Consider the following 19,862-nt stretch of genomic DNA (forward strand, 5'->3'; position numbering starts at 1 on the left):
TACCAGTAGCATTTTACTTACATGACAAATTCAAACGAGAACACTTGTCAGAGGTTTGAAACCGGCCCAATTTCTTCCTCCTCTTCCTCCTCTTCTTCTTCATCTTTTATCCTAGCACTTTATTTCTAATCTCCAACACTCAAGTTTAATTCCTTTGTTATGATTAATATCCGTTTTGGATCCAGTAACCTTCATTTCCAGTGCAAACACGCTAATTGAAAGCTAAACAAAAATATTCCCTTACACAGAATTAATGTGCCTGATGGCCCATATCTTGATATTAAAGTAGACATTAACATGATAGAAACGCAGTGTGATACCGGAAACATAACAGTGTTTAAGGGCCGTGTTTACCATCATTTACTTTATATGAGATGAGATGTGAATCTGGAAGGAATATTTAGCTGCTCGAACTGCTGGGGCCACACAGTTTATTGGTTGATCTGCAAAACAGCACAGGCACCGTTTTATTGTCTCTTCTCCCGCATGAGTCTTTCAGCTAAATTATCATTTTCTGATGCATATATAGAAGCAATAAAAGACGCAACAGCTCCCGATCGTGACGTTTCTACATTCCATTAACATGCAGTTACACATGCATGCAAATGCTCCCATATTTGTGCCTCAAATGGATGGATCACCACGGATCAATACTCCAATACGAGCCCGTCAATAAATCTCTCCATCAATCATGGCATTTTAATCGTTCCGTGGATAAAGGAAACCGTGGGAGTGGATAAAACACACGACACGAAGGCAGGATTCAAAGCGAAGCTAAATTAGCTTGATAACTATTTGGTAACATAACGCGTGGGCTCTGCCTACAACAGGTGCATCTCCCCCTGTCCTCAAATGTGAACCGTCAGAAGCAAACAGCTTAAACGGAAAAAGGAAATCTCCATAACTGTGGACTTTAATTTGTCTGAGACGGCAGCTAGTTAATTTGATGGAATAATGTGAATAAATGCTGTAAAAATATCAAAATAAATAATCATCATAAGTAGTTCTTCAATAAATAAAAATAATACATTTTAAATAGAAACTGGGGGGCAAAGTTAAATAAATGTGTTCAGGTTTGCCGAATAAATTGTCCAAAAAAGTAAAAAACAAAAACACAAAAGGAAACAAAAAACACAAAAAGAAAATACGCAAATGGACTTCCACAGTTTCTATGGGCAATTAATATGAGTTTGTATCTTCGTTTACATTGTGTAGATAGGAGCGCAATGGGATGAGTTGAATTTTAATATTCAAATCAGAGCACCAGTCTGAAGCCGGGGAGAATGACAAATCGTCTCGGCCCGTTCTTGCATGAAGAAACTTGCCTTTGCGCTTCTTGCGTTAAGCATCCATCGTTGTAAGCAAATAAAGGTGAAGGCTGATTGAAAACGATGCAAACGCCAATCAAAACATTTGCAGGCTTGCCGTGTAACGCACGATGCAGTTCAGGAGTTCAGGGACAGGTGTTTGTTTGTTTTGATTTTTTTTTTGTTGTTGTTCTTTTTTTTCTCGGCTAGGTCGGTCCGTGGAAGGGGCAGGTGTCCAAAGTGTCGGCGTGTGAGTGCGGAGCCGCGGGCCTCGGGTCGGAGAGTAGCCCGTCTCTCTGTAATTTCTTCTCCTTCATGCGTCTGTTCTGAAACCAAACTTTCACCTGGGTCTCGCTAAGCTGCAGGGCGCCGGCGACCTCCACCCGCCTGGCCCGCGTCAGGTACTTGTTGAAGTGGAACTCCTTCTCCAGCTCGGTCAGCTGCTTGGTGCTGTAACTGATCCTCGGGGCCCGTTCACCGTGGGATGGCCGTCCGCGCAGATGCTGCGGTTTCCAGCCTCCACCACACCGAGGCCCGAGTCAACAATACTGAACCCACAGGTCATGCGCGTCCTGGCTGGGGAGAGAGAGCACATGAAAACCTTCTTCAGCAAGATCAATGAGGCTACTAACAAAAGAAGCACAAAACCTTTCTGAATTAAATTATCCACGCCCATATCCTCGATTTAAGCTGAACCCAAAAGCTGAAAACGTGAAAAGTTCAGTTTGTTGGGCTATATACCTGAAGTCATAACTTTCTGTTTCCAGAAAAAAATAAATTAAATGTTTACTGTGGAAATAAATTATTTGCAGCCCAATCTCAGTGATAATGAAGAATAAATAAATAAATAATCTTTATTATTTTTTGACTTAAAGAGTAGTTGAGTATTGAAGCATTTACTGGGGATAAAATTATATAAAACTCATTTACAGGAATTGGCTCTGTGCCAGCCTAATGATTTAAAGTGCCCCCTGTATAATAAAGATGTATTCATCAGAGGTATCAGCTTTACCAAAAAGCCTATAGGCAGGGTGCAAAATCCTGAGCTGCTGTAAAGCAGAGAGGCTTGAAATTTTGTGCTATCTAGATGGGACATAACAACAGAAAGACCTGCGCAACACATTGCAGTCCACAAGCTCACAGCTTGGAAACCTATCAGAGATTTAAAGTGAAACTTCTGAGTGTGAGAGTTTGGATGTTTTGCAGTATTACTGGGCAGCATTATATTTTAAAAGTGTGTTCATCAAAACATTCAGCGAGTTCATTAAAAACCGTATAGAAAATAATATATGCCGTATATTCTGATGTAAAGCAGTCAGATGTTTGGCGATTCAACACAACTTTGTAGCATTTACAGTCCATTAACTGTATTCATCAGAATCATTAATTATTTGCCTTTGGGTCTTTCTGTGTCAATGACAGTTTAACAGTTTACAAATCCTTTCGAACGTTGCATTAATGACAAATGTCTCCATTTTTGTCCTCTGAGGTTTCTGGGTTACACATTAAAGTATCATCTGTGCTACTTATGTGCAATGAATGACAGGAAGTGCAGCTATATCTGGATTTTTCATTGCTGACATTGTGGGTAGTCGTCAGTGTGTCTTTGCCTCTGAGAAAATGGGCTGCTGCTTCTGCATAATGGAGTCAGTGTGCCAGGTGTAGAGCAATGCCTCCCACCACAATTCATAGAGAGGAAGGTTAACAGGCCTCCAGCCACTTGGAAAAGCATAGCAGATGGAAAGGTCAGTTATAGGATAAATGTCAACATCTGTGTTTTAAGAAAATGAATGCGAAGGTGACCGAGCCTGAGAATTAGAGGCCAGCGAATATGAAGAACCAATGCAGAGAAACTGTATGTAATTAAGAACTTAAGCTTTGTGGAGTGCAAATCACATGCACATTCTGATTAATGGCTCCAAAGATAATAGAATTGATGCCGGCCAGAAGGCATAAAAGAATCAAACTAAATATTTGAGGAATGACTTGCATGCTTAAAAATAGCCAGCCAGCAAAGGGAATGGAAGGGCCTTCCAAGCCAAGGAGAGGGAAGAAGAAAAGGGATAGATCAATACACATTGCCTCAGTCATCTGGGCATCCAGCCCACAGTAATTCAGGTGCTGTCAAAGCATAATTGAAGAATGACGCACTGGGAGTATATACACTGAGCCAGGAGATCAGGTTACAGCAGGTCTATGGAGGCCTTTCAACATGGAAGAATACGCAAGACTTTTTTTTTTTTTTTTTTTGGTGCCAAAACCAATACAACCTCCAGAGGAAAGCATACTTTCACTAATGACTCTTTTACAAGTTACACAGTAGTCCTAATGAGTTACTCCTACAGATGATCTCCTTCAGAGAGATACAGAAAGAGGTTACAGAGATACAAACAATACTGGCAGGAAATGTCTTTTTGCGTGGGTGGGTGTGAGCAAATGGTTTTCTCAAGCACATGGATTTGGATCATGTGAGTGTGTCTCTAATGTGTTTGATGGATAAAATGACTTTGAGATCAATCAGCAGTGTGGCTGTCACCTTCTACCTCCATCGCTTTGGCAATATATCTAGCCTAAAAACTATGAAATGTAGGTTTTTTTATTTGTTTGTTTTTGTTTGTTGGTTTGTTTGTTTCTCACACCATTTCATTTTTTATAACAAATCAGCTGCCACATTTCTATTTCTGTCACAGCAGCATCTTTAAAGAATCTGCAAATGCACCTCAGTAGCTAAGCCATTAATGTGAGTATTTTTATTGTATTTTTTTTTAAATGTAGTTGTTATTTCATTGGTTTGAGCTTGACCCATTGCCACATAGTTTTTTATTCCGAGACCGTTCAATGGACTAATCTGAATATTGAGCAAACAGTTGGGTTCTACAGATTTTATGTTTGCTGAGTCACAAAATGATCAAAATTCAAATCAAATGTGATGTCTCCCCTTTTTTGAGAAAAGGTAGCAGGAAGATTATGACATTATTTTATGTTCAGATTGTTTGTTGCATCCCTTAAAAGAGAAGCTGGGGCCTGCTATCACAAATAGTTTTTGTTGTTTGTTTCAGATTTGGTCACTGGATATTTGGGTCAGCAGCATCCTTACCACAGACACAGACTATTAAAAAGAAAAGAAAAAAAAACAGCACTGGACCACCGCTGTTGTAAATCTTCCTCCATGTAAAATTTATGAAACCCAGCCCAAGTACAGTGGCCAGTCAATCAAGTGACATTATTGATCAAATGAAGGATCTACATAAGATACTATAACTCACATAAAATTGAGGATTGATGGGCATTTTTCACATTAGTATGCTCCTGGTATTTTTTTTTTAAGTCTGGGATATGTATTCTTCTGTGGGCTCTCTGCCCAGAACTCATCAGTCAGTGAAATGATGATCTGTGACAGCAATTATGTTAAAAAGGTGGACACATGTAAAGGTGCTGCAAACTGAAATCAATACACAAGGGCTTTCATTACAAACAGACAACTAATCAATACTCAGGGAGCACTTCAGCTTACAGGAGTAAGTTTTACTCAACTTCCTGTGAGCCTCGACAGGCAGTGGTCTGTTGCATTATTCAAAGTCTGCTGGTTAGTAAGGGCAAGGGTAAATAATTGATTGTTTTCTGGGTTGAATATACACTGAGGCTAAACAGGCTTCTCACTGTACTTCACCTTCTCCCTCTGTGCACAGTCTAAATTCGGCTTGCAACAGTAGGTGGAGCAAAAAAAATGTTAAATAACCTAACAGACATATTAACATGAAACCGTTAAGAAAATTGTACCCGACTCCTCATGAGCATATTCAAATGTGGCGTCGAGTAAGAACAGCTATAGCTGCCTTCGAAGCGTTTTGATTTGCTTTTTAAGGTGGGAGCATTTATCTTTGAAATTCAGCTTTTGTTTGTTGGTGACGGAGGAAATCGTTCACGGTGACGCATCACACACGTCAGCTTTTTCCCCCCCTTTTTTTTCTTTTCCTGCTCGAATAGAAAACTTCGATCAAACTTTCTCAACTATAAAGCAAAGTTATTTAAAAGCTAACAACCGAACAAAATATATTAAAAAAATTATCCCAAATTAAATTCGCGGTTATTTCATCCCTCCCTCTCTCGCCCAGTATCCCTGCACACACACACACACAAAACTTACTCGCCCGGTGCTGACTCCTCTTTACTCTCATCCACTCAAAAGTTTTACTCCTTTCATCCGTATCAGCTCCTTTACAGTCCGGGCTCGTGGAGCGTCCCATGGCGACGTGAATCTCGGGGATATTGTGAGGGTAAATTTGAATTTCCTCCGTAAGTGACCCAAAGCGCTGTGGCTTCTCTTTATTTGACGCGCAGTATCCACGTCCTGGAGAGCCCTGCCCCTGCGCCCTGCACCGCCAGGGGACACGGGACGAGTGGGGGCAGGCCAGTGTCGAGAATCCCTCCAGAGTCTCAAACCCTGGAGGAGGAGGAGAGCTGTTCGAAGAGGTGCACAAAGTCAGACGCGGAGAATAAAATCCCGAGGCAACTTCCACCTCCACTTTCCCCTCCTCATCACGACCACCGAGTTCAGGATGAGACCTGCTGCCCAGGTCCTGGTTTATGACCTCTTTTGCTCGGCAGCAGCCCGTTAACAGAGGGCTATTCTCCCCTTCGGCCGTTAACTCTTGATAGGAAGTCATTATCACCTTTCCCCTGCATAATCATTGGACGGGCTTGCACTTCATGCCCGGCCTCTCATGCATGGTCAGGCGGCTGGACGACCGTGGGGACATTCCTCAGAGGAGAAACAGCAGTCCCTGATTGATGGAGATGACGTGCCCTCCCCTTCTCGGCCAATAGCTGGACATCTCTGTCATCAGGCTGGACAAAACTGATTAAGCCGAGCAAGCAAGTTGCGAGACTCACTTAAGGTCAACATTTTTAATGGTGTCCGAGCACAACAAGCAGACCCACAGAACAAAACTACAAACATCCTTAGAAAGCAGCAGGAAAGTCAATCATCATCACACTGAGGGCCTCTGTGGGCCTCTCACCTTTCGACAGGTAGGACACGACACCAAAGAAACACAGTTTTTGTCCATTTAGACAAAGTCATATTCTCCCTCACTGGTTATTTTTCAAAATAACAATAAAAAAACTTTTTGTCCAAAGTCGAATTAACATAATATAAGTCTATACTGATGTAGTTAATGGATTATGTAAATTTTTCAAGGCTTCTGAAAAAAAACCCAGGGCCCTCTTTAGCAAAGGGCTTAGGTCATGTGAAAGACACACTTGACGGGTTCAGAGGTCGTGACAGCTGGTATTTAGAAGTTCAGTGGCAGCAGATTTGTAATTAGTCTCGAACAAATACAAAAAATGGCTCCGCGTGAAGATCAAGAAGCTGTAAGTGGGAGACAGGACGTGTTCAGCTCAAGTTTGACGTGATCCTCAGCTGGGTTAGCAGCTGCTTTTACGACTGTACTTTTCCTGTGTTTAACCGGAAATGAACTGCTGTGGGACAATTTTCACGCTTGTGTAAACAGGGTTACATGGCTGAAAGTTGAAAGAGTGACAGAAAATATATTTATATATTAATAAGAGCAAAAAAGCTGCTGGGTCTGCACCGCCCTAAAAGACATTTGGTGCAACAGCAGATCTACAGGCACACAGCTACAGCAGCTCAGTATTTTTACCCACAGATCAAGGAGCTCCACAGTGCAGCTGTTTGGGTTTTTTTTGTTGTTTTTATTTATGTATTTATTTATGTATTTATTTCTGGTGACCTCCTTTCAAATTCACGCATCACTGTGACGCTCAGCTTGGCCGCATACATTTAAAACCAGGGGAATTAATAGAGCTGATAATGCCCTGATGCGCCAGTGCTAACTTCTAATATTCATTTGAAAACCACATTTATTTTCGCTTTCACTTTGATCCCACCTCACAGCTTCTATAAATCCAATAATTTGTGAGGGTATAAAAAAAGAATGACAGAAATTAAATAGCTAGCTTGTTATTTTTAAGTTTCAACGATCATGTGATTGGCACTTTTATTTATTATCTCTGTGAAAAAAAGCTGTGATGCCGCAAATAAGTTGAAGACGTGTAAAGTTATTTAATAATTTTAACTTATTTACACCTGTATTTTTGTTTCCCACGGACTCTTAGTTTAATTAGTAAAAAACCCCCAAACCTATTAATTAGTACATGTAATTAGTACATTTAATATGCATTTTATTACTACTTAAATATAGTAACTTCACGGTTATATTACTTTTTTTATTATTATCATCGCTAGTGGTAGTAGTAGCAGCATAACTGTTATTAACATTATTAATATTAGTATTATGTGCTATCTAACAGGTAACATTTAATTAAAACCCTAACCTATAAAATATCTGCCACCGTTCTTATCGCGTTATTTTAACTATATTTCCTATGTCTTTTAAGTCTGCAGTAATTACAAAATAATTCAGCGTAATGAACAACTTCTAACTGCATTCTTACAACACAGAAATATGGTCCCAGCTGTGGGAGTTAATGGGATTCTACAGGCAGCGATGTGCTGAATGACTGAGTGCAATATATCCCTTCTCTCCATGCATTTGCATGGTGCACTGATCCATCTTCATGTCAGCTCGGAGGTTACTCAGGGTTCACGCGCTAGCTTGTTTCTCTCCTCCACACTCTAAATAAATCTCTGCAGCTTTCTGTTTACCGCCTGAATATAAATTTGTTTGCAGTCGATCGAAGACCTGTGCGGAGGTATTAGAAATTGTATTTCTGTAATGGCTTTCAGCAGAGGGAGGCGGGGGACGGGAAAGGGTTGCAGAGAGGGGAAAAGAAGAGGAAGAGGGAAAAAAAACAGGTGCGGGCAATCTCGGCTTTTACATTTGCAAATGATTTTTTTTTCCTTCCTTTTTTTTTGCAGCAGCCACAGACTATTGCAGCCTTTGGATGCATTCAAATTGCATTCAAAATCAAGTAACCTTTTTTTTTTAATCTCATAGAACAACAACAACAACCCATGTTTTATTCCTAGAAGTGCCATATGTTTGATTAGCATATATGAGGTGTTGTTCCACATCACTGCCCGGTGGAACAGAAGTTGCATGATTTTGTTTAGCTCAGACTCCTTCCTCTGGACAGCTTGTGTCCCCTAAACCACAAATTTTGCACAAGATTTAGAAAGAGTATAATCTCTGTGTTTAAATGAAATGGATCCTGCAAATACAATTCTGAATTTTAATCCCCCTCAAACCAAACTCTGCAGTCTTACACACATACCAGGAATGGGAATATTCTGCCCATAAACACCTGAAATACCCTCTTAAAACTGAGTGCAGACATTTTTTTTCCCTTTTCACCATTATCCCCGTAGTCTCTATTGTTTTGACTGGAGGTGAGGTAAACATGGCAGCACTTAGGTGGCTGTGTCAGGAGCCAGGAGGAGGTGGGGGGAGAATATTGACTGATGTTAATTTGTTTTGCGTCCATGTTCTGATGTGTGTCAATAGGCAGTCAAGGCCCTGGGATCAGTGCGGCCGTGCTCAGATTACCTCCTTGGTTTTGAAGTGAACTCTCATCCTGCTGCTGCTGACATAATGCTGCGGCCGCAGTTGACACTAGACCCTTGTGTAGCCCTGCAACACTGTCAAGTCTCATTATGTGTCAGCTTTTGACCCTCACAAGGCTGAGAATTAACCAGCGCTGACAGACGACTGTCACCACCAGCCAGATGGGTCACTGCTGTTAATGCAGTTCCAAGATGGGAAGATGACAGCTATCTATGCCATGTTTATGGTGGGAAGGCTCATCAGGCATCATGATAGAGCTGTAATATGGCAGAGGGACAAAGAGAAATAATTCAAGGTACAGAGAAAGGACTGAAGAAGAAGCACACACAGAAAGCGTGGCACACTGACCAGTTGAAAGATGGCTATCTGAGTGACTGATGGAGCCTGTCAGCTTTTTTTCCCCCCAAATATTGACATTTTTGAAAAATCCTTAGGTCAGAAGTAAGGTTTATCTTAGCGTATACCCAGACCACACACACAATCCAGGGAATACCAACTGAAAACAAAATAACCCATCCGCTCAGTGTGAAATTCTAATAATTGTTCTTGCTTCATTGTTGAATAGCAGAAATCTGTCTCGGCACATGAGCCATAATCATAAATCCAGTGCAACTACTGTGCAAATGGCCAGGGACATTACAGATAACTGCATTCTGCACAGGCTCAACAGTGTGACAATGAAGCAATACCTTACTAATACCAGGACTTTTCAACTATAGCCTGTAGTATGTGCTGCAGCGCTTCACAGCTTCAGTGAGCCAGGAGGCTTCGAGTCGGCAGAATCCCAAACATCATGACAACAAGCCATCAGTCATCTTCCCCCCAAGCTGCTGTGCACACTTGTGTGTTTCCGGAGTTCTTACTGTGGGAAATGAGCAGGGTTAAACATGAAACAGGAGGAAATGTTCATCATTGCAGCACACTCTGTAATATTCTCCCTCATACAGCATTGTTTTAGCTGCAGGGAAAGAGGAGTTGCTTTTATTTATTTATTTATTTTTTACTTAAACATCCCCTGCTTGTTCACAGCACAAATCAGTAGTCTACTGTGCATGCTAAGCATGGTTAATAGCAAAATGGTGATACAACAATGATGCCATATTAATAAAGCACTAATCCTCTGTTTAAGTTAAAGATAGATTATTCTTTTAGTCTTAAGGAGGAAAATGTCAGCAATAGAAAAACGTGAAGGTTTGAAAGAATGCTGGGTTTTTAGAATATTCATATATTAGTTACATGTCTTTTGTTTCTTATTAAGTAGTTTTAAAGTAGTGAAAACAATTTGTGTTGCCATGTCTGCCAGTCTGTGTCAGCTTATTCGTGCATTTAAGAAGATTTAGGTATTCAGACTTAAATCATATTTTCATGGCTCCGGTTTTGGATTTTCATGGATCATGTTAAACAAATTTCCTTAACAGTAACCATGAAATATGCGGAAAAGTTTAATTTAAAGTTCTGTTATGAAAATTACATCAGCAACATTATTGCACTGCAAAATTAATACTGCAGTGAAAATGAATGCCTGTCTTTTTGAAGTATTGAATGTTTCATTAAAGTTACTTTCTGATGGTTTCATTGTCCTGCAGTGCTGACATAAAAATAATACGTTTGCACAACTATACAAGCTACATGTCTCTGAAAATACTCAATTTTCCTTATCACAATTCAGGATATAGCCATTAACACCCGAAAGCCACTTTATTAGGTATTCCAAGTGAAACCCAGTTGAAATAATACAAGATAAATCAAGCTGAAAAGATGTGTTGACAGAGTTTTCTGGTTTTAATTACGTAAACCTGCTGTTTGTGCTGCTGTTAATAATATTTTACTGTTTACAGGACTGTGTTATTACACTATTTTGATGTATTTGCTAATGAGATTCCAGTGAAATGGAGCTGTAAAACTTCTGGAATATCTGTTGCTATCCAGGTACTTCAGCTAAACAACCTAAAATTGAGCTTTACCTTAACTCGTATATGTTCGTATTATGCATTATGTAATTGGGATATAGCAGCATAAAATCACACTGTCGACACCACCTACAGATGTAGCTTATAGGATATCTGAGAATCCAAGCCGAGTCTCTCCAATCTGAAACCCCTTTCTGTGTGTGGCAAAGGTCTAAAACATTACGTCAGTTTGCAAACTGTGTGCAGGCTGATAGGTAACACTATGAAGTATTAAGGAAAATCAATTATGTTTATTTTCTTGTGCTGTTACAGATGGTCCCCTGTCTCCAGGGGAGACAAGAGACAAAACAGTGGGATTTGAAGCTTACATACAGTTCATATTTCCAGTAGCCTGATATCACTATTCTGATAACACTGCAAATCCTTTTATGCTGAATATTAAAATGCGTTTTTATGTGAGAACAAAAAAAAAATAGTCCATTGATTAGACCCTGATGAAGTCATTGGGTGTTGAATAAGTCTTGGATGATCAATAATGGTCAACATGTGACATTTAGCAGGGTGACTGTTGTGATTACAAGTTCATTCAGTTACGCAGATCTCGTCTGGGGGACAAGCGAGCTGCAGTAGGTGACTCCCTCACTGCGCTGAGTGCAGCTCACCACAGCAGAGACAGTTTCATCACCAACTTACCTTTTTATTGTCACCGATCATCCTTAACTGGGAAGCATTTAAAATGCCATTGATCTTGATAATGCTGTGCCATAATATGACAGTAACAGTTGTATGAGATTCAGGAAGTCAAATTTCCAAGATTGATGAGTCGTAGCAGTTGAGTTATAATCCATCTACCTGAGTGATGCTCAGGCACTGTTCCACAAGAAGGAGCAGACAAATAAATAAAACCCATAAAGGTGACACAGGAAATTGATACTTAACAATCATCTTGAGCAACAAGCACCTGGAGAGACTGGTGGGCAGCACTTACTACTGTGGAGGGAGAAAGCTAAGAAGGTTAGCAGGTCATAAAAAGAACAAAACCTCCTAAAGGCCAATCATAAAAGTTCAGCGTTTTACACCAGAACTGAACAAAGTTGTGTTTGTGACATTCACAAGTTTTTATTTTAGTGATTTACTTTAAAAATTAAAAGGAAGATTTCCCAGTTTGGTCATAAACCCTACCATTATGCTTATACAAATTATTTTTTATAAAAGTAGATATTAGAGTCTGACCATAAGGGTGTGAGAAAACTAGGAGAACATGCAATACGTACCAGAAATTTTAAAGATTTTATTTAATGAAGCAGTAATTCACAGAAGCCAGTGTGTAGAACATATCCCCACCAAAGCGGAAATGACTTCTAGGACTCTGTTGGTTTTTCTCCTGCATGTAGTAGTAGTAGCAGTTTTTAGCTCTCTGCCTTTTTCACCAAAACTTTTCCAATAACGTCTTTGTTGTTGAGTGGCATTTTCTTACACTTAACTGGTCATTCTTGAGTCTTTTATATGTTGTTGAATATGTGTCAGTTATAACACACTTCCACATTATCGACACTGAAATCTACGAAAGACATAAATGACAAAAATAAGCCTTTTGAAGATATTTCATGTCTTTAAATAGCACAGCCATCCATCTGAACTCATTTATGTCAAGAACAAAAGCAAATTCCCACAAATTTCGAAGGTGTTGTTTGTTGTCCAATGAAAATTTTTTTAACATGAATTTTATTTCTGCAGGATGGACATCGATGCATACATGCTTTTGCACAAACTTGGTTTCATGTTTATATTGTAAAGTTTTATGTCAGAATAAACAGCATCAAGAACAGTACTTTGGCACATGTATTCATGTTGTTTAAGAGACACACATACTTGTGTTGTTGTTTTCTTTTTTTTTGTTTTCTTCTTTATTCCTCGCTCGAGCTCGCCTTATGATCTGAACTCATCAGTGATTGAATAAGGCCATAAATTCAGTAAATGTTGAGGGTATATGCCTACTTAGAAACTGTGCCTACAGAAATATTTTCCTAAGATACTGTTTGATAATTTCAAAAGGGGATTTGAACATTTTTGTTTAATGACTTTTAAATGTAAATAATGTCCATTGTTACTACCCCTGGAGATGTTTTTTAATCACTATATAATGAGGAGGTTACCTTTCTTTGTGTTCTCTGATAAAGGATTGTTTACCAAAGCAAAAACCTAATAAATAAATCAGTGCTAAATAAATGGAGGTCATTGTACTGAAAAGACATTGTGCTTTTCGGAGGACACCAAGCCCAGCTTATGAAATTTTAAAGCAGGTTAGTCATTGGCATTAATTACTGATGTAAATAACCGCATGCATGGATCGTGGCCAAGGATGGGAAAACAAATTAGCAAATGAAGAATAAGCTGAGGGGAAAACCTCCTAAATGGAGCTTAGAGGATTTTTAGGTACTCTCAGGCTTTAGGAATCTCTGATTTAGGCTGCCAGCCAATCAGAAAATAAACTGTTTATGGAAATATATACTAATAAGCGAAAGGGTTGACTCATAAGCATTAATTATTATCATCATCATTTATTTGCTTTGATAGAGCCCCATATAATGAATGGAATTATCACTTCTCCAATGGACAGCAGCAGCTTATGGGATGGTAAAATAAGAAGCAGCTGGCATTTGTTGATTATAGTGAAAGATACTTAAAGCAGCACATCTTTGTTAAACTTAGAGCAGTTTTGTTTTCACTGCAGCTTAAGAAAAGTCTGGATGCAGGGAGCATTTTTCAAATCTAAACCCAAAATCAGTTACACAACAGCTGCAAATTGGACAGTTGCACATCAGTCACTGTAAAGGACATAATGCAAAATTTTGAAATTAATGATGGACCGTAACCAAAGCTGGTTTCACGGTACCACGGCTGGGATCATTTGTCACTTCAAAGATCTACTTAAGGCAAAGCCCAGAATCTGGAAAAACATGTAAGGATTTTTTGGCTTTCCTGATCCTCACCCACTAAAAACACATGTGATCAAACAGGGCAAAGAAGTCAAGTGAGTGAAAAGGAAATAATGACTTTATGCTGCTAACTAGGAGTGACCCAGCGTGTGAACAACTGGCTAACTTAATGTTGAAATGGAAGCAGTCTGTTCGCCCTTGCACTGGGGCCCTTGGGGGAGGCTTTCTTTGACCCTTGGGGACCCCCCCCCTCCTCCTTGACCTCATCCACAGAATTACTGCACTTCAGTGTGTGGATCCTCCAGCTTTCAGTGTCTGGAAAAAGATCATGTAGAGGAACCAGAGGTAAAAGTCCTAGTGAACCTCAGCACCGTTAAAATCATAAATCACTCAGCATATGGAAGAATTTCAGGAATCCAGCGCTGTCTGCTTCTTCTTCCTTACACTCCCCTCCCCTCTTTCTGTCTCTTTGTAAATGAACAGATTTTTTCGAGGAGAACTTTTCTTTCCATGTGTCTTTCTCTCTTTTGCCCTTTATTATATTTCTCCTAAATTACCCAGCTGTCACCACCTCTTCTCTACAGATGTGGTGTGGACGTGGCTTTATTTAGATCGAAATGTTCATAGACTTATAGGTGCTATATAGCTCCCCTGACACCAACTGAGGCGAGCTGCAAATGGTGTCAAGTATTTACCAAATGCCAGCTGATGAAGCAATGAATTAGGAGCAGGAAGGCATTCCATCCAGAACCACTAGGGGATCAACTTCCTTGTTACCTCCCCAATTTCATAGCTGTCAGTAGTCATCTGTGATAGCTCATTTACAGCAACACAACTCTTATACATCACATAGCATGCTTATAACTCATGCGCAGTATCAACACTAGCCCTCACATTATCAAGAATAAGACAGGAATTGCTCCTTTGGAAGTTGCAGTCTATCTGATAAACTCTGAAGTTTCAGGAGAACATGTGACCCACTTCTGTCAAATGCGTGCATAATGCCCTCCCCCCAATGAGAGTCGTCTTTTTAAAATCAAAAATAGATGATTAAAAATAACATTTCCATGACTCTGTTTACATTTCAGAATCCACATGTCACAGTGACACAGTGAACACCATTTAAAAAAGAAGTCTTCTCATTGTTCTTTAAGATAATATGTTGTCACAAGTGATTGAATGCCACTGGTCTCTGGTGCAACCCTATGGGATGTTGGAAGGGCTTCTACGCTACACAACTAACATGCCCCCTGAGCGGGAGGCCAGCCCCAACTTGCAGCACTACAATTTTGCTATTGAAAAGGCAAAGGCTGGGAAGGAGGAGGCAAGAGATCTTGTCATGGTGCCCAATGGGTTCAGAGCTTGTGGTTGGAGTGCTGGAAAGACTGCCTTGTCTCAGTGATTAATGGTGGGGAACTCATAGGCAGAAGTGAGGGAGAGGCTTATGTTGCGAGACTGTGCAACGTGAATGCACAATACTATGGAGTTTTCAGTGAATCTAAAGCACGCCTTAATTTGATTACAGAGTCGTTCTCATTTTTTCCATTTGGGATCTAATCCAGGAATCTTTAATCATAAAAATACTGCTGGAGAAAAAAATGTAAGTCTAATCAGCGATGAATAGGGTAAACATTGCACAAGAGCTACAGTTTTCCCACATTCATTTATTAAGCCTGTACAGTATGTGACATCTCAATTAATCAATAGAAGTATCAAAGACTTGCCGTATCATTTAATAGTTTTAACAAAAATATAACATCAGTCAAAATGAACATTAATTTGCCCATTTAACACTTACTAATATTTCACACAACCTGTTATTTAAATGCAAAAAAAATCCTAATGTAACACTTAGAAAATGACAACCACTTAGCAATTGTCTGACAACAGGAAGGCAATGGAAGACTCACTCAAAGTCTACATCATGCATGCATTAACCATGCGACAATACACCCGTAAGATTACAGAACAAAAACATGTAATTATTACTTCTTTAAATGTCTTGTGCATGCTGTGTGTATGTACAAAAAGCACAGCAAGTTTGAGGCCCTGCAGTCTTGAGTCACTGTGTTTGAGAAACACAAAAGATATCGCTGTAGGTTTCCTTTAATTAAGATGTGTTCATATGGTTTAATTAAAATGTTCCATGAATGCTGAAAGGGTGTGTTGAGGGAACTTCAACCCTGCTGATCAGACTCATCCTCCAGTCTTTCATAAGTAAGTGAAAGTAGATGTATCATATTGAGATTTTGATGAGCACAGGAGGAGTTGGCCATTATGGGGCCCTAGGGCCACTTTGAAATGCCAGCACGGTGATGACTATCTATGCTTGTAAAGGAGGCCGATGGACCATTTGCAACAGATGGAAGTATGCAGTTCAAATGGGCCAGGTCTGAGGGGTGAATATACTGACCATTATTGCTGTTACTGAAAGAGCCAAAGAGAGGGGCGTGCAAGTCTGAGGAGGAGGAGGAAGTTCTAACAATGTTTGCATCTGGAAAATTCAGGTGATCTGCAAAGGCTGAGCTGGAAGACAGGTTGCAGGTGGACCACTGAGATAAACTTGTCATCTTTCCATACTTCTGCTCCTTCTTGTACCTCATCCTGCGGTTTTGAAACCAGATCTTAACTTGACGATCAGTGAGCTGGAGCCCAGCGGCCATCTCCAGCCTCCTAGGACGACACAGGTAAGGGCTGAAGTGGAACTCCTTCTCCAGCTCCAGCAGCTGGTTGTTGGTAAAGGCTGTCCTCTCCCTCTTCACACTTTGCCTTCCTCTACCTGATAGACCAGCTGCCATGCCACTCCTGACTGATGATGGAGGAAGCACATAAAGAAGAGAGGGTGTTAAAAGGAAATGCCACACATCTAACAGTTCTATCCTGAAATGTATAACCTCCACATGGAAGACTTCAAGTGCCAGGGAGGCCCGTGTTAATCCTCAGACAATCAACCTGTGACCAAGTAAGAGCCCTCAGCTCTTCCTGCGCATTCAGTCATGGTTGAGACACTATACAAGACTGGCTGTCTACTGTGTCATGTGTTCAGGGAAAGTTACCTCCCGAAGAAGCAGTCTGGGGGAAACATCTGACGCCACTACGGCTGCCTGACAGAACACATTAATCAGAGCTACACACGGAAGCAGACCTGTCAAATCCTCATCTCAGTCACTTAAAAGGTACCTTGGGACCACCACTGAAAATAACCACCATTAGGGATTCAATTTGACATGTATATGAGCAATACCAGGCTCTGTTGATAATAATGTAACATACCAGGGTTAATGGATACTTAATAAGACCTATAGTGAAAACTATATAACAATAATCTGCCGCACTGGAGGACTGCTTCCTTGTTATATGTTAGCTTGTCGACACAGCAATGTTTAAGTATTTCAAAGATTTAAAAAGAAAGAAAAAAACACAGCATGATTAGAACATGAAATTCAAAAAAAGTCTAAAAGCTTTTTTCTCTTTTTTTTTAAATATATGGAGATTTTGCTCTCAAAATAAACACACTCGCCTCTATAGTCATGATGTGATAGAGTTAATGAACTGATACAATCCATTTTGAGACCGTGTCAAGAGATGACAGATCGCAGTGCTGATTTTTTCTTTTTTTTTTTGTGGATTAAAAGAAGTGTTTGTGCAGCATTTGTGCTCCAGCTTGTCTGTTTGGAACATCACTTTGCCTGCAGGACTGGAAAAACAGCCCTGTATGCTGTGAGCATGACAGTGGCATTTGGTTAACTGTTCAGTAACACCAGCACTCATTCATTGACAAAGCAGAAAGAGGGCTCACATTAGAACAAAGTTCTCTTAAGTGTGATCAAGCAGATGACTTTGACCACTCCTGAAAAGTTACTTTGCTGTAGCTGTTCTGCTTCCAAAGAAAGGTAACAAAGACACTGAGTGTTTGAGTTACATATTCAGTCGAAAAAAGAAAAATTTAAAAAGAGGGAAAAACATGTGAGTTTGTAAAGACCCTAATGAAGCTTCTTGTGTCACAAATATTTTGAAGACTCAGTGTTAGCTTTAAAAAGGCACAGATAATGAACAAAACCAGTTACCAGATTGTTCAGAGCCAGTGGTCCGTGGATTCATCCAGGGAAAAATTACTTCTGAGCGGCAGATGGTGAGTAGACTGCAGCTCCTGCTCTTGATGTCCAGCTTGCCCTTGCCATGGCAGTGAACCACGGGCTCCAGTGGGCACTCAGATTGTTCATCTGGGTTCAACCTGGAACTGACACGAGAAGAGGAGGTCATGTTTTGCTGATTAAGTTCTGCTTCTTGGCCTCCTCCTCCTCCTTCATTGTATCCCGCGCTTAATTTTGGCACCTGTCCAGAGCTCATAGCAAAACTGTTGCCATGCAGCTGCAGTGGGAGGGCAAACTGTTGGGGGTCCATGGACCCAGCTCATCAAACTGTTTCAAATAAAACCAGGAGTCCCTCAACAGCAGTAAAAGGCGAGGACGTGTATCTATCTAATATTCGATCACAATTAACCTGAATGTAAAAAGGCACGCAGGAAAGTGCACTTTGAATAACCATTTGGAACAATTGAATAATATTTACCAGAAGGGTGCCGTGGTCACGTGTGGCAGTCCTCCAATGACGGAGCTCTGGAGTTGGAAAGTAATCCGCCGGCAACTTGGAACCCAGAGGAAGCTTCTGCCATATTTCTTCAGACATTTCTATGAGCAGCCTGCATTTCTTTACCTAGGATATAAAAAAACATATAATGGAATATGAAAAGACGCCAAACGACTGTGTAATCAGTGTAAGAGAAAGAGGGAGATGTGTTTAAGCGGAGAGAAAAACATTAGGAGAAAGGGGGGGAGACAGACAAAGCTTACACGTGCGGTGAGGAGGATTTCATTAGAAACTGGCCGCAAATTTCTTGTAATATTGTAACTCTTTTGACAGGACTCATTTTCTCGTTTTATTTTTGAAGGAACCGCCGCTCGCAGCCACACATCCTGAACTTTTTGGTGGTAGGTTTAAACAAATGCGATGCGAGGATTTTTTTCTCTGCGCCACAATACGCGTCTGTGAGGTGGAATAAGAGATGGTTAATAACTGGTTATGGATCACAGCTCATTATTCTGCGGAAGCTTTTGTAGGTGTAAAATTATTAAAAAGAAATTGCGCTCCTTGTTTGCTTGTTTGTTTGTTTGTTTGTTTCCCCAGTCAAACGCTATTATAAATAATGGTGCTTATCCGCGTAGTTTCATTCTACTAGGGGCACTAACTGGAGTAAATCTGTTTTAAGTCTGTAAAACGAAATCATTACGCTTATTTTGGATAACTTAGTCTGAAACTAATTTAAATACCTATTATAAATCGGCGGGCTTTCTTTTAAGACACAGCGTGTGTTTATAACAGTGTAGCTTTGGCTTAATGGGATTCACTGGGAGTGGTCAAACAAAGACATGACAGTCATTGCCACACAAAGACAAAGGACGCAATCGTTAAAGATTTTTTTTCTATAGGACAATTCAACGTATTTGCATTAATCAGGCATCACAGTATAGCATCGAGTCCACTGACGGTGGCTCCAGGAGGCAACACTCAAACACTATGGGCATCTTTTGGAGGGGTTAAATTCCTCTTTCTGCACGAAGGCGTGAACCCAAACATGAGATGCTCAGTTTAAGGCTCTTACGCGCCTGTTTACAGCCACAGTGCCAAACATCCAAGACACCTGGGACTTACCCATGAAGACGTAAAACATCTAAATAAAATATGAATTTTTCAACTTCATTTTAAAACCCATAATAATTTTTTTTGGGGGGGGGAGAAATTATTTGGGATAAAAGCTACATCAATTGTGGCCTAACTGAGTTATACTGTAGGGGGAAAAGAACTCATAAAACGTGTTTGTTTAATTCCAGCAATGCGCAATTTTATGCAAAACGGCCACATAACGAGAATAATGAATCTATCACAAAATTATAAATAGTGCTCCCTAAACCATCTTCTAAATGAGAAGGTTTGGGAGACTATACTGTTAGAATATTCCAAGCCAGTATTAATCTTAGCTGAACCATGTTTTGGATGTAAGCTCCTTCTGGTGTTTCAGTACAAAGCTGCAAAGCTGTCGAGAAAACCCTCTTTAGATGTCTCAGAGGTGATGGATTATGCACTCAGGGTTGCATGGAA

At 40.2% G+C, this 19,862-nt stretch overlaps 2 protein-coding genes across 2 annotated transcripts; both read right to left on the reverse strand.

The window, feature by feature from the left end:
• Positions 1 to 414: 414 nt before the first annotated feature.
• Positions 415 to 6,106, reverse strand: hoxc1a (homeobox C1a). Its single transcript, XM_025901682.1, is given in 3 exon segments — positions 415 to 1,773; positions 1,776 to 1,879; positions 5,451 to 6,106. Coding segments are annotated over 3 exon segments (888 nt in total). The 5' UTR covers positions 5,975 to 6,106; the 3' UTR covers positions 415 to 1,513.
• Positions 6,107 to 15,415: 9,309 nt separating this feature from the next.
• On the reverse strand, positions 15,416 to 19,395 carry LOC100691729 (homeobox protein Hox-A3). Its single transcript, XM_013273155.2, has 3 exons — positions 18,276 to 19,395; positions 17,771 to 17,943; positions 15,416 to 16,512 (listed from the first exon to the last, which is right to left on the reverse strand). The coding sequence occupies exons 2-3, from the start codon at positions 17,802 to 17,804 to the stop codon at positions 15,989 to 15,991; spliced, it is 558 nt and encodes a 185-aa protein (XP_013128609.2). The 5' UTR covers positions 17,805 to 17,943; positions 18,276 to 19,395; the 3' UTR covers positions 15,416 to 15,988.
• Positions 19,396 to 19,862: the final 467 nt, after the last annotated feature.

Source organism: Oreochromis niloticus, linkage group LG20, assembly GCF_001858045.2.
Source record: "Oreochromis niloticus isolate F11D_XX linkage group LG20, O_niloticus_UMD_NMBU, whole genome shotgun sequence".
In the NCBI taxonomy this organism is placed as follows: Eukaryota; Metazoa; Chordata; class Actinopteri; order Cichliformes; family Cichlidae; genus Oreochromis; species Oreochromis niloticus.